The 15,000-nt window shown below is 41.3% G+C and overlaps 3 protein-coding genes across 3 annotated transcripts in view; 1 reads left to right on the top strand and 2 right to left on the bottom strand.

Annotated features, from left to right (window-relative positions):
* The window catches only part of LOC138040847 (uncharacterized), a 24,400-nt gene extending 23,103 nt beyond the window's left edge, over positions 1–1,297 (top strand). Inside the window, 1 exon segment of the mRNA XM_068886541.1 lies at positions 731–1,297. Within this exon segment, the coding sequence (XP_068742642.1) occupies positions 731–949 (219 nt within the window). The 3' untranslated portion in view covers positions 950–1,297.
* Positions 1,298–4,645: 3,348 nt separating this feature from the next.
* LOC138039936 (uncharacterized) lies at positions 4,646–8,395 on the bottom strand. The gene is made up of 3 exons (XM_068885760.1): positions 8,329–8,395; positions 7,494–7,605; positions 4,646–6,602 (listed from the first exon to the last, which is right to left on the bottom strand). The coding sequence occupies exons 1-3, from the start codon at positions 8,393–8,395 to the stop codon at positions 4,646–4,648; spliced, it is 2,136 nt and encodes a 711-aa protein (XP_068741861.1).
* A 447-nt stretch (positions 8,396–8,842) lies between these two features.
* LOC138040850 (protein CIP2A homolog L-like) overlaps positions 8,843–15,000 on the bottom strand; it is a 20,098-nt gene continuing 13,940 nt past the window's right edge. The window contains exons 18-23 of the mRNA XM_068886544.1: positions 14,377–14,418; positions 14,180–14,271; positions 13,363–13,476; positions 11,743–11,825; positions 9,598–9,737; positions 8,843–9,389 (exon numbers count right to left, since the gene is read on the bottom strand). Coding sequence (XP_068742645.1) covers positions 9,219–9,389; positions 9,598–9,737; positions 11,743–11,825; positions 13,363–13,476; positions 14,180–14,271; positions 14,377–14,418 — 642 coding nt within the window. The 3' untranslated portion in view covers positions 8,843–9,218. The remainder of the gene's footprint in view (positions 9,390–9,597; positions 9,738–11,742; positions 11,826–13,362; positions 13,477–14,179; positions 14,272–14,376; positions 14,419–15,000) is intronic.

Raw genomic sequence — 15,000 nt, 5'->3', positions numbered from 1 at the left:
ACCAATCAAAACTCGAAGTAATTACACGCAGCCGACACAAAGCGCGGGAAAATGTGCACTCGCGAGCTACAATTGGTTTTGGTTTCACTTCTGATTGGTTGAAAAATTGGCGCGAGAACTTTGAACCAATCACCGAGTGAAGTAATGCAAAACCAAAGCAATTCGCTAATTACTTTCGACACTCAATTGAAAGCCGCTCTATATTGTGAACTGCAGCAAAAAGCGCTGTTGTTCCCCAAGAAATAGCGCTTTATAAATGCACATTTCGTTTTCATTCATTTACTTTACCACACCGGCGGTCCCTACACCAAATTCAATTACATGTACAATAAAGATCTCAAACAGGAGTGCGACTTTCCAGTTCTACGCCTATCCAATTACGAAATATTTTAACTTCCAAACTTTATACGTGTGTAGCAATCGACATCAGGAATCTACGGGCCTACAAATCGAACTCCAATCTATCCTCAATAATGATATTGTGATACCACCACTAAGATTGAAATAATGTCAAATGATGACAAATATAGATAACTGATGACGCGCTCCGATCGGGTAGATTATTTCATTTAAAGCCAACAACACTGAAGCTATTGGAAATTTAAGCAACTCAGTGCAGTAAAGAAAAGTGGCTAACAAACAATTTGGGAACTCAAAGGATCTGAGAATGATCAGTTTACTTGACCCTTGAATTTCTATGTTGAGCATCATTCCTGAATTTTATACACAGGTATACGTGAATGGAGAACTACGTGGGATGTCCCAAGGCTACGGACCTGTTGATGACTTTTGGGGCTACAAGGCCTGTATTGGCAGTTTTGACTTGGGTGGACGGTACCTTGCTGGCTTTGTGGATGACTTTCACATATTCAACTATGCAATCGAACCTGATCAAATTAAAGATCTTTTGAGAATCAAGTGCCCAGCAAAAGGAGTGACTAGGAAATAGCACAGAATAAACTCCTTGGGTACGTTTCGAAGACGTCCGAGGGTAAACTCACGGAACACCGGCGGACAGATGAAGCACACCGGATTGCATAAACATCCGCTACATAAAATTGCTTCAAATCGAGGATAAACCCTAAAACCTCACTTTCATACATTTATGTAATGCGTGCAATTTTCATAGTAATGCCGTGCATTATTTTGGGGCCAAAAGAACTAGCAAAAAAGAAAATAAAGCAGTAAACTTTTTTTCTGAAATCATAAATCAACTACATTTATACAACCTGGCGATAAAATATTGCTAAACATTGTAAAAAAATTGTGAAAAAAATAAAGTTGGCTTTAAAAAATAGCTAACAGCGACGACGTTTGGACCTCAGCTTAACGTCATTGTCAAGCCAAACGGGTGTACACAAAAATGCTAAACGTAATTTTTAATCAATCATAAATTTATTCGGCAAAATGAAATCATTGTCAAAACTCTTTTGGAAACCAAAAGAAAAAGGATTCAAGGAATTTTCAGTTTTTTAGCAACTTTCTAAAGCATTGTAGTCCTCACAATTTTTAGCTACGAACAACACAAAATAGCGTCGTTGAGAATTTTAATATTATTCTTTGGTTACCTGAAAGGGAGGCCTTTAAAATTGAATGATAATAATGTTCCTATATCAATGATTTCGGACAATCAACAGAACTATTTTTCAGAAAAAATCGAGGAAGAAAGTCTTTCATAGCCAAGCCATGTAAAAGGAATGTGGATTATTTTTGTGTTACGAAACACGTTGAAATCTATATCTTGTTAATATTCTGTTACGATGAAGAGTTTACTGTACCGGCATATATTTTGTTCAAAAATTTCAAACATTTCATATCGGCCTTTCAAAACTCGATCTCAGCCAAAGACAGGTCAAGTATCGACTTTCAAGTGAAATGCTCCAGCTATAAAAAAAAGACACCTTGGAGGGTACTGAAACTTCAAGGAGCTATCTATGGTAAATGTTTGATGCTAAAATAGCAAGAATTGTAGATAGGCAATCTGAATTGTATCGATTAAATAATACAACTCAGACTTTTTCTTTCTTTGCTCCAAAAAAGGTAGGCTTCGTTAAATTTATCCTAAATGGCCACACTGGCAAAGCTTGGATTCCCTGTATTTGATATAGGAGAGCAGGGCTGGCGCACTGCCTCCCACACAGACGCTTTTAGGCCAAGACACAAATATCACGTGAATTAGGGCTCCGTCGCGCGTTCCTCCCCCACGAACGTCTCCTCAAACGAAAAACCACTTCCGTTCAACGGCTGTTTGCCCACTACTTTAAGAAAGCAATCAGCATTGACGAATTGTGTTGTGCATAGCCATTCACATGCTGCGAAAGAATGCCATATAGAACACGAGTTTACCTAAAACTGGAAAGCGGTCTCTGATTGGTCCGTAATTCACGAACGGAAGTGGTTTTTCGTTACAGAAGACGTTAGTGGGGGAAGGGGGGGGGGGGGGGGGGACGCGTGACGAAGCCCTAAGAACGTCTGTGTTGGAGGTCATGAGAGCACTTGCCTTCCACCAATGTGGCCCGGCATCGATTCCCGGATTTGACGCCATGTGTGGGTTGAGTTTGTTGGTTCTCTACTCTGCTCCGAGAGGTTTTTCTCCGGGTACTCAGGTTTTCCCCTCTATTTAATTTGATTTGATTTGTTCTGATTTCAGTTGATTTGTAGTCTCCCCAATTACTAGAGCACTCTTGCTCGGCTGAATAAGTAATTTCCCGGCCTTCACATGAGGCACTTTTTCAACTCAGGTAATTTTTTTTCAGAAATGTTATGATAGTTAACAATTACGGGAACATAGCCTTCACGGTACATTCCTTATCCATGGCTCTGGGAATGTCTTTATCACAACTCCAATTTAGTTTCAATGTCGATACCGGCGCCATCGGCTCTTCATCTGCTGACTACAAAAACTACGGTGATCTAAACCGATCACCGTACCGTCTGCTTACTACGAAAACTACGGTGATCTAAACCGAAGGTCGTGGGTTCAATTCCCATCCTGGTCAGAGTTTTTCTCTGTCCTTGTGTGGGCCCATTTCCATCAGTATGGCCAACGCTCACGTGGTTTATATCGGTAGAAAACTAGCACTTGACATTACCCTCTAATAGTTAAGTCTACAAAAACTACGGGTGAGTTCGATTGTTCTTATTCTATAATTATAACAATAACAACGACGATAATGATAATAATAATAATAATAATAATAATAATAATAACAATAACAATAATAATAATAATAATAATAATAATAATAATAACAATAGTAATAATAATAACAAAAAAATCATAAGTGCAAGAGAGTTGTGACTGGAAATGAGTTTCCCGTGGGTTAACAATCGAAAAACGAAAGGATGAGGAGAAGACCCTTAAGTACGGACCCTTTCGCTGGGAACTGAGGCAGCAGTTCCCAGGCTACGAGGTGAAGCAATATAACATCATAATGGATGCCCTTGGGGGGTGGTCACGGGAGCTGGACGTCACTATGCGCGAGCTTGTTGGAGGCAGAGGCACAGACTTACTGCGAAGGATGCAGAGGGCAGTGCTCTCGGGTACGTTGAATATCGCCCGGACTTTCAAGGTTGCAGTCTAATGCTAACCCTAACCCTTTTTTTTATCAACGACTAGAAATTTTCGAAACAGACAAGATCTAAGACCTAAGACAAATTTGGACCGAGCACTGAGAGAGCTAATATATATCATTTTACACGACCCACCACCTACCCACGACCTACCTACCCACCCACGCGATTTAGCCTCACCCACTTCTTATAGTTCCTTGAGAGCAAAATGGGACTTGACTGTAGAATGGTATATTGAAATCAGGTTACCACTACAAGTTACGTCTTCTAAATCTTCCCTGAAACGAGACTTCTGCAAAATAATTATTATTTTTCTTTTCCCCCCCGAGTAGGGCCAATGGAACGTGACCTAAGACTTAAACTTTAGCCGTTGCTATCGTCTAGGAATAATTACACTTCCCAAGGAAATAGATTCGTCTAGAAGTTAAAGGAGGAGCTTCTACTCCTGAACGAGCCCGTCTTCCGAAGGAGGCTTTCCTTGTCGCTTGTTCTTTCCAATATTTTAGACTTGACAGGTCTCTTATTCAGATCTATGCGTGAATAATTATCATCTCTATATGACGATACTAGACTTTCGAACTCAAAGCTCTTGGTCGCTTTTGAGGAAGACCCAAAAAGGCTGCCCAAAAACCTTTCATCTCTGAAAAGTCTGCATTAAAGTGAATGATTCTTGTCCTTCTTGTAGCGCTCCTCTTGCGTTCTCACTTTGTGAAATAAGGACTAATTTACACTTCGCTTTTCTTGTGTGAATTCTATAAGGGCGCTCTAAAGTAACCAAGTCGAATCTTGGTTGTTGGGGAAGGAAAACTAAATAATCTTATTAGCTACAAACATTGCGTGGAAATTCGTCCGCAGCCAATAAATAGCTATAAATCATGCATCATTATTAGATTTTACGTTATTTGTCTGCCGATGCCTGTATAATTTTAGTTTCGCCGTTGTGGTCTCTAGTTTGTTAACCAAAATAGTTTCAAGCCGTTTACAGAATTTTCAACAAAAGCGGAGTCGAATGTTCTTCTTGTCAGCTTTCAGGCACAATTAATGACCTCAAGACTAGAGTTAATGTTTCTGGTTACTCAACTATGATTGACTCAAGATTCCTTTCCGCCGGTTCGTGAAACGTCGCCGATTCTAAAGATGTTGTCTCTAACTCTCCAGTCGTTGCTAAATCAAGGGCACTATCACAAAAATGTGAAGGCAAGGATGGTAAAAATGTGAACGATTCAGAAAAGGCCCTCCTTAATCTCACGAGAGAAAGGCTTTCTGTGGAAGACAACTGGGATGTACATCCAGAGAAACTCATTCGAAACATTGGCTGAAGACGTTCTCTTGTTGAAGTACTGAATGAAAAGCTGCCAATATCACTTCGAGATGACGATTCGGCGTGCGAAACGGGAAGGTACTGACTTTGAAAAGTACCGGATCTCCGCTGACGGTTTCCGCAAATTTCATGTCCCTGTTCTACACCTCCATCACTGAAATAATTGTCTGAATCCACGTCTCTACAGAACTGGTATGGCGTCGATGACGGAAAGGAGCCAGGCAATGCTGTCCGTAATCCGCTCGGAGTAAGGTGGACGGTGGAAGGTTTATGTGACGAAATACTTGAACAAGCGGTTGAGGCTTCTGCAGCGTGACACTCCAATACGTGGGGAGATGATTCAGCTTGATACAAAATCTTATCAATTGTTGACTCTTGAGTCGCTGCTTCGGAAGAGAGTTCACTTTTACTCCGGGATGAAGTGGTGGAGCTAATCTCAGCATGACTCGTTTTCGATGAAGATCTATCTGACGAAGAACTAGAAAGCGTTGACTGAGAATGTTCTAATATCCCAGAAAGATCAGATGCCATGTCCTTGCTGCTGTGAGAGTCGCTATCCTCTTCACCCTCTGACGATGTTTCGTTCGCTGAGACACCTGCAGGGTTCATTGGGCTTATTTGAGCATACAATTTATGGTCAGTGGACTGTTCGCTAGTTGACACTTGAGCATTCGGTTCCGCGGAGAGTTCGTTTTCATAGGATGAACTACTGGTGCTCACCTCAGGATGACTCGTTTTCGATGAAGATTTATCTGACCATGAACTGGATAGTGTTGAATGAGAAAGTTCCAATAGCCCAGAAAGATTTGATGTCATTTTGGTGCTGCTTTGAGAGTGAATATCCTTTTCATCTCCGGATTGTGTTTCCTCGGATGACGTTACCACAGCGTTACACTCCAATACACGAGGAAATGGCCTAATTTGACCCAACATTTTATCCCGGATTATTTGCCCAGCTAACTTATGGTCAGTTGACTCTTCACTTGTTGACTTTTGAGTCGTCCGTTCCTCAGAGAGTTCACTTTCACGGGATGAACTGCTGGAGTTCATCTCAGGATGAGTCGTTTTTGATGAAGGTTTATCGATGCCATGATATTTCGATGACATGTCCTTGCTGCTTTGAAGATCGCTACCCTTTTCATCGTCGGACGGTGTTTCAATGGCCGAAGACAATCGTTTCGAACTCATCTCGGGCTGAATTACATTGAATGAAGGCAAAGACATGACGTCTGTGTATTTCGAATCATCTGGAGGATCGTTAATATCACTGCTTAACTGAAGATGAATTGGCTCTATTGAAGGTACTTCAAACTCTTTTAAACTAATTTGGTGACTTAAATCACTAACCACCTCAAATAAAGTTTCAGACGATGCCTCTCTGCCTTTTTCTTCAGTACGGTCCGCACTTTCCTGATAGTATTCATCGCCTGCAACACCTTTACTCGATGACTCTGTTGAGTGTTTACCAGTTGCCAGTTGCTCATTTTGTCCTTCCGAGGATTGGCTCGCCATAGATGAAAAGCTAGAATGCATCTGAAGATCATTGGCTGTGAGTGGAGGCAAGAATTTCATTTGGATGTCTGTAAAACTAAGTTCGTTTTTGCTCAATCCTTCATCACGGTCAGAATGTCGTTGATGATGAGCGTGTGCTTCAGTGAATGAGACCTCACTTTTACGTCTCCGACTTCGAGCAGTCCTTTTCTTTCGCCTGTCGAAAACGAATGCATGCAATCAGCTCGTTGTACGTAACTTGATATATACACTTGGCAGAAAAAGGGCGCATTCCTCCAGAGATGCCCTTTTCTACTCCAACCTTCTGTTGTCATTTGCCTTCTTCCGTAAAGTCACCAAGTAGCTCGCAAGCTCGACTGATTAAAATTGAGTCTACACCCACTTGATACGATAATCAATATAACAAACTTTATGGTCAGTTACCCTTGGCGTCTTTTTAGAGGCAATGAAGCAAATGATGTGAGACTAATACAACAGAATGAATCTTTAACAATCGCGAATACCGAGCACATACTGAGTTGACCATGGGATTCCTTGGAACAACTGAACTTCGATAGTGTTCAGTGCGAGACTTAACCCGGCAGTCCAAGGCCCGTACCACTCGGCTATGCTGCTTCCCCTTTCTGTAACTCTTCCAAACGTTTTCTGGATAAAGCCTTTGATCACACACATTTACCTACAACGTCTAGCCATTTATGATGAAATCAAAACTTCAGAAAGTCAAATGACGAGGGAGGTCCCACTACTAATACTTCAAAGTGACTTTGAACTTAGCATGGAAATAGTAAAAAAACTTCGCTAAAACAAATATATATCACAAAGTCGTTCAGATCTGTTAATCTTAAGGAAGCTTTCCATTTGACCTAACTGATCGGCTAGACCGGGCCACTCTACAACGCCTTCAAATTAACACTTTTCGAGCATGAGATATATACCTCCAAAAGAATGTGAGGGATTGATCATGCAAGTGTTCCTTCAAATTGTTGCATTTTCTTTGCAAATAAGCGGGTCTGGCGGGCCCGTTCTGAAAAAGGGAAAGCGCCCTTAGTTACGATATCAATACTCAGAAGAAAAACAAAGGACTTACCAAATGTATATGAAAAATACAGCCAAAGCACCAACAAAAACGGCGCTGCCGAAACTAATTCCATAAAGTACAGCGTCCTCAGAATTTTGTGAAGAGGTCGTTGTAACAGAATCTGAAGATCGAAGTGAAACACAACTAAGGAAACACAAGAAAAACACGTGAAAATTCTTAGATATTGGGGTTGAACAGAGGGTGCAAATGTTCCGTGTGGTCAAAATCCATATCACCTCGGCGAAAACCAGAGCAAGAGGTCAAATAATAATTAACAGACTACAATAATAATGCCATGCAAATAATTATCTAGCAGGATGAAATAGGCATCCTTTCGGGGAACTCCGCACTGAAAGGCGGCCCGTTGGTGCGGGCACGGCTTTCTGAGCCACAAAGAGGCCATCAGAGCTCGAACCTCCCTTGCTCCACATGTTTCGATTTTCGTCCGATCCGCTGAAAAGCACTGATTCTGAAGGTTTTGGTTTATGTCAGCGTACGTGTTCAGCATCTCTAAATGTTCCTGGTTTTATTGTCTGTCAAAAAGACTGGCAGCGTTTTACACTATAACTAAAAGGCAATTCATGCTGAAAGGCGCCCGAAAACGAGAAAACAACGTGCGGAAACATTTGTTGCGGAAGCAAATGTTTCCCGTTTGCTTCCCGGGAAGAAAAAGTGTTTCTGAATTTGTTGAGAAACATTTTGCTTCCTCAGGAAGTATTTCCTCGTTTAAGCGCCGACGAAACATTTCGGGAAACAATGTTTCCTCGTTTGCGAGTGCCTTAAGAGAAAAGTACTACAGAAAATTACGCTTTCGTCTTCAAAACCAGCAAAACTGAAAACTTACCTTCGTGAATAGTAGAGTTCATTTCCAAGAGAGAGGGCATAACTGCCGCTGTGCAACTTAAGACCATAGCCGCATAGTTCAAAGAAAAAAATCCCAACACAACAACACGGAAAATGATGTGTTTATCCCGCTGCATTGAAAATTTTCAAAAGATCGTACTCGAGACAGTTTAACTGGCGTCATTTATGCTGACGATGAAGCTGGCGGGAAAAGCGTTAATAGCCAGCGCGCGCTCACGAACAGCGGTAACGAGGCGCCACGAAAGCTTTGAAATGGTAGTAAAAGGGTTCTCCTTGCTATGCGGGTTTTCTCGATTTTAATGACCAAGAATGTCATTTAAAATCTTTGCCATCTAAAATCCTTCGCTATCGTGCACTTTCAAGACAATCATGGTGAAAAGGTCGGTTCGTTTTCTTAGTCCTGAAAGTCTCCAGTTGAGCTCTAGGAACGACCACTCCATTGAACGACTGCATCAGGAGTTAAAAACTACAATAAAAGTTTCTCTCGTCGAAAATTTGATGGACAGCTTTTATTCCTCCACAAAGTAATAAAAAAGAGCAATCAATATCTTCGTCCAAGGGCAAGACGATCACACATTGAAACGCTGAGAATGTCGCAGTACTGCCTTTTCGCAAACAGTCATAGTGAAGTAAAAAAATGTACTATTTACAAGGTGTGTACTCGTATTTTGCATTTTCTAATAGTTTGCGAAAAGACAAGTCTCTTCCACAGACAAACAACGAAGTGAAACAAGACGTCTAAGTTTTGACTTCGAGTGTTATTTCATTTTATAGACGAGAAATTTATTATTTTGCAATACCAAAATATTTTTCCCATCTTGCCAGAACGCGAAATGTCGCAAAATGTCAAAGAAAGGCGAACAAATTGGGTCAGCTTGAGTTTCCTGCATAACTGATTGGAACTTTTCCACTGCTGAGATTGTGAATCATAGCGGCTATCTGCGCCTGTCGATCAAGTTCCGACTGTAGTTCCTTGATCGCCACTTCTCGCTTTTTTATCACTTCTTCGTTTTGTCGACAAATCAGCTCCAGCGACGACAGCTGAAAGGAAACAAAAATGAGCTTGATGTGTGATATTAGGTTTGGCAAGACCTTGAAACGTCAAACGTGTCATCAAAAAGACGAGAAAATAATTATGGCTGATGGGGAACCTTGCGTCACCTTGCAGACAAGTCAAAATCGCCTTTAAAGACACGTGGGATTCTCAAATCGTGCGTTGCGAAGGTCACGTGACCACATGAAAACTTACCTTATGCGCCAATTCTTTTCTTTCTTTGTCGGCTTTTGATAAATCACTTTTCAGTGATTCGTTTTTATTTTGCAGCTCTTCATTTTCCTTTTCTCGCTGCTTTGTTTCTTCCTGTTGTTTCGAAAGTGATTTACGAAGTTCTGTGAGGGGAGGGAAGGACGAACACGTGTGATTAGCTCAAATTTTAAGACCATTCGTTTTAGTCTAAACAAGAGGTTACAAGTAGCTTATATTTTGCCCGAAATTTTACAATCCGATAACAGACCATTTTACAGTTGTAGCTAAGTTACCTGTCCTAAGAATGGAAGCGAGGCTGCCGGTGACCCTATTTTGACACAGACCTTTGTGCTTTTCTTAAGGCCGGGACACACTAGGTGATATGTCGTTGCGACACGTCGCGGGGACAAGTCGCTGCAACAATTCGCCTCGTGTGACACGGTTAATTTCGTGAAAATCATTGTCGCTGCGATCAGATGCACGAATGCAAGCCAGTTTGAATTCGTGCGACTGGTCGCAGAGACAAAATTCGCGAACGGATAGTTGTCGCACCGTGTATACACTTCCCGCAACAAGTCGCTGCGACAACATATAAATGAACAAATGAAAGAGCGTCATATTGTCCGCCATATTGAATTATAAAACTACTTCACATTCCCCCTCATACAAGATCACTGCGTGTACACTGAACAGGCGCCGTGTTGCAGCGAATAGACCAATTTCGATATCTTAAAATTCAGTCCGAAACAAAAGGCATCATCTCGAGGCTCTGAGGAATAAATAGAACGATTTGTGAAAATCGCGGGCAAATAGCTTTACTTGATTTCATATCCGCAGTTCATGTATGATCCAATTCATATATCATTTCATCGTTGATTCATTCCTCACGGGAACAATGGAACCCACAAATGACCAGCTCCCAACGTCAGTGGCTTCATAGCTCAGTTGGTTCGAGCGTCGCATCGGTATCGCGAGGTCACAGGTTCAAATCCCGTTGAAGTCCTGAATTTTTCAGGCTTCTCTACGCAATTGCAAAAATTGCGTTCACAACTGCGAAGATCATAGCTTCACTTCATAACGATTTGTATGAGTTTATTCCCCAGAGCCTCGAGATGATACCTTTTGTTTAAGACCAAATTTAAATATATCGAAAGCGGGCTATTGTTTTGCAAGTAGCACACACGGAACGACTTGTCGCAGAGACCCGTCGCTGCGACTTGTCGCTTAGTGTGTCCTGGTCTTAAGGTTAGAGCGATTTTCAATTGAGTGCCGTAAAACCAAAACCAAAGTCATTACTTTGGCCAATCAAAAAGGACGGAGACAATCCAGTAAACCAATCAAAACTCCACGTAATTACACGTAGCCGACACAAAGCGCCGGAAAATGTGCAAGCGCGAGCCGCGACGGATTGGTTTTGGTTTCACTTCTGATTGGTTGAAAAAGTGGCGCGACAACTTTGAACCAATCACTGAGTGAAGTAATCATAAACCAAAGCAATTTGCTAATTACTTTCGACACTCAATTGAAAACCACTCTAATGTAGACTAATTAGAATTACACCAAGACAATTTACACAATAAACGCAGTGAGATCTGTATCGAAACAAGGTCACCGGCAGCCTCGCAGCCATTCATAGGCTAGGTCACTGAGCAAACAACTGTAAAATGGCCTATTTCTTTAAAGTTCACGGATTTGTCCAATGTATGCGTCACGGGTCACGGAGAGTACTGGCAATTAAAAACTTAAGAACGCGCGGGCAAATTGCGACCTGCAGGAAAAAAACTCGAGCCGGATATATACTTCGTTTCTTCGGACAAAATAAATACAAACCTTATTTATATTAGCTGTTCTAAATAGTCGAGTTCTTTATTTAAGCCAGACGGTATGCTGGGATTTAAGAACAGGTGGGAAGCTAGCAAAGCAATACACTGCTTTACGGAAACAAATGAAAATTTATTCGAAAACCAGCAAGTGGCTCTATGCACAGCTTGCGACCACATCTATTTTAACATCGTTCCCCTTTTCTCCGAGTTGAACGTTCAGGTAACTCTGTAATGAATCGTTTTTGCGGTAGTTTCGTGGGTCGATTATGGAGACATCGTCTCAGTTCAAGTAACTCGAATGGTGTTCCTCAACAAGCAACCTCACCTTGACATTTGCTATCCTTTTCTTTTAGTTGCTGCACAACTTTCTTTCTCTCCGTTTCAAGTTCCTGGAGTTGTTTGGTTGTGCTGAGGAAGAAAAATAACTTAGTATTATGAGATATATAGAGCGGACAGCGCATAAAGGTCAACTGAAGGAATACCCACATGACGAGGAAACTACCTCTTAAATACATTTTCTAAATTTTTTCGCAAAACCGTACCTTTCCAGCGAATCACCAAACTTTACAAAAACATTATCCTTGGAATAGACCGTACTCGTATTCTCAGTATTGGACTGGAACTAGCTTACAACGGAGGCTAATGCGGCAACTTATTTGATGCACACCAGATGAAGGTAAAGCAACTACTACCGGTATTGAGCAAGAGTCATCTGAGTATTGATTTATGATTTGCGTAGTTTTGCATGGGCATCCTCTGGAGAAGTTTGAGCTACCCACGAAAAGTAGCTTAATTTCGTGCGCATGACCTGATTTATTTTATTCTCTCCACTGACTCTACATGTATTCAAAATAGCGTCTGCGTCTGCACTCAAAACGCGATATTTACATAAAATTTCAAATACCATTTTTTACTATTTTTTTATTTATTTTTAATTTTTTTTTTTTTTTTTTTGCAGTTCACCCCTTCCGCTGATCCAAAGGTGAGGAGTGGTCAAATTACAGGTTTCAGAAGTAAAGTAGTGCTTTCTTTTTGTCGCGTGATCCTGAATCCACGTCACAATTCCTTTGTTCACCGAGGAAACCGAGTGAAAACTAAAAAGTTAACAGTGCCAAAATAGTAGCAAACTCGAACATTTACAACATTTTAAATTACGAACTCGCGACTCACTTAAAGTGCCCCTGTGAAAAAAACCACTTCCTTTTTTCCTTCAGATTTTGAAAGTGTGTTTGCTTAATACCTGACTGGCAAAATTTTGAGCTTTGATTTTTATCCAAAGGCCGTTTATATACTTTGAGTGTAAGTCTTGGATTTCACGGTCCGCCATTACTCACGTTCAAAACTGACCGATTGGACCTCAGACGGTTGGATCCAGGGAAAAGTGACGTCAGAGGCTCACTAGCTTAAAATTTCAGCGTGTGAACGCAGCTTATTATATATGCAAAGCGTGAGTTTAAAAGTCTGAGAGCCCAAAACCCCCTTGCTGCCTATTAATTCTGCGGCGTACACATATATTGCATTCTTAAACTAGTGAGCCTTTGACGTCATTTTCTCCTCGATCCAGCTCTCTCAAGAACATAATGTTAGTAATGGCGGACCATTAAATAGGAAAATTACAGTTAAACTAAAGAGGTGTCTTCTTGAAATCAAGGCTTAAAACGTGGGTCACTTAGTGTTTTGTTAACATAGTTTTGAAATCCAAAGAAAAATATGAATTGATTTTTGGTCACAGGGGCACTTTAAATTGACTAGTTTTTCGTACACGTGCCTAAGATAATGTTTAGACTCAACAGTGACGATACAAAAAAAATAGATCAAGGGCACTTTAAGCCAAACACCAGTTGTAGCAATGCAAAACCAAGGCAATCGGAAAATTACTTTCGACGCTCAGTGGTAAACTTCTCTTTTGCGTAAAAGGGCTTGCTGGCCTAAGATTTTTGCTTACCAGTCATGTTGGCTCTTTAGATTATCATTGTGTCGTCGTAACATTTCATTTAAGTCTGACAGAGCCTTGTGTTCGTCTTGAGCGGCCATAAGACTACGTTGACTCGTTTCCAGCCTGCAAAGACAGAAATGTGAGCAAATATAAACAGGAGTTCATTCGAACTTTCTTTTGTTTCCATAGAACTGCATTGCGCATATTCGCTCCTCATAAATTCCTATGCCATAATTGTATTGTGCACCGTTACTCAATACTGCACATCAATTCTTGGAGCCAATCTCGACCTCAGAGCTCTTCTCTTTACTGAGGGAGACAAGAGCTCTGGGGAACCCTGAAACAAAGTGTCTTCTCATTGGTTTTCGTGAAGAACAATCAAAAGCGTCTCTAATTGGTGCATTCATGTTAGCACGAGGACTGAGCAGGCGCCGTAAGGTTCAAATAGCCAATTTCTGGCTAAGAACCCTACGGCACATGTTCTCCTACATATAGAGGTCCCAGAGGGCCTTGGCTCGACCCGAGGCTCTGGTGACGAGAATGCACTGGAGCTCATAGAGTTTCCAGGCTGAATTTTCTTTCTTCGGATTGAGATTAAGCTTAATCCAGCTACTGAACACTCCGAGTCCTCTTGAATTGCCCCTAAGGGTGAGTTTAGTCTTTCCCTGTTGTTGGTGAATGGCGTCTCGACAACTTGAGCGACATCTTTAGAGTCCTCGAAGCGTCAGTCATCAACAACAGGCTTTCTGAAGAACACGTGTCGTGACTATCCTGCGTGAACACAAAATCGTGCTCTCGCGATAAGAAGGCAGTTAATAAGACTGACCTCTGTGACTGCTCAGCAAACGCGATCTTAAGCTGTTCGTGTTCCTCTTCAACAACCTTAAGGTTTTCGTTGTGTCTTAACATAACTTCCATCTGCAGGAAACAAAAAAAAGCCAGGAAGACTAAGAAAGATGTTAAAAGGAATAAACGCAGCTGAAATCAGAGCATGGTCAAGTTGACGAGCGAATTTGACAGTACCTCTTTAGTTGCGGCCTTCTGAGCTTGAAGCAGTTCGTTTATCTAGAGAAAACGCACAACACGTAGGGGCATGTAAATGGTAAAACTGTAAAGTGGTATAAAACCGAAGAGTCGTCTCTTTTGTTAAACACTGCACCATTCGTTGTATTTAATAAGTTGTGCACGACTTCTCCCAGTCAGCTAATTTGTCTTATAGTTGTTACAAGATACTAACATTTGTTGTATCTACTAAAGTCGTTCACGACTGCCCAGTATAGCCTTGGAACACGTTAAGAACGTCTCTCGTAATTTTCTTTTTAAATGACACCATTTCTATAATTTCGAATTGACACTATCGAACAATTTTCGCTGTTTTTGTGACGAGGATTCCAAGGATTTTTGCCGTACATGAAATCGAGCTCGAGCCACCATTAGAAAATCCCCAAAGAGAGCCCTTACACACTCGCATGATCAGCAGATGCATTTGCGTTTAGAAAAGGACTGAATAAAAATAAGAAATAGAAAGAAAATGACTGAGTACAAATGCAAATAGCATAAGTTCCTTTGAAGTTTCCGCCGCCGGTTCCAAGCCCCCCTTCATTTTTCGCCACGTTTACCAACTGAACGCCTGCAACAGGCTCGAAT

This window comes from Montipora capricornis, chromosome 3 (assembly GCF_036669925.1).
Source record: "Montipora capricornis isolate CH-2021 chromosome 3, ASM3666992v2, whole genome shotgun sequence".
NCBI classification, from domain to species: domain Eukaryota; kingdom Metazoa; phylum Cnidaria; class Anthozoa; order Scleractinia; family Acroporidae; genus Montipora; species Montipora capricornis.
The sequence above is the reverse complement of the archived record's forward strand: the minus strand, read 5'-3'. Positions and strand labels throughout refer to the sequence as shown.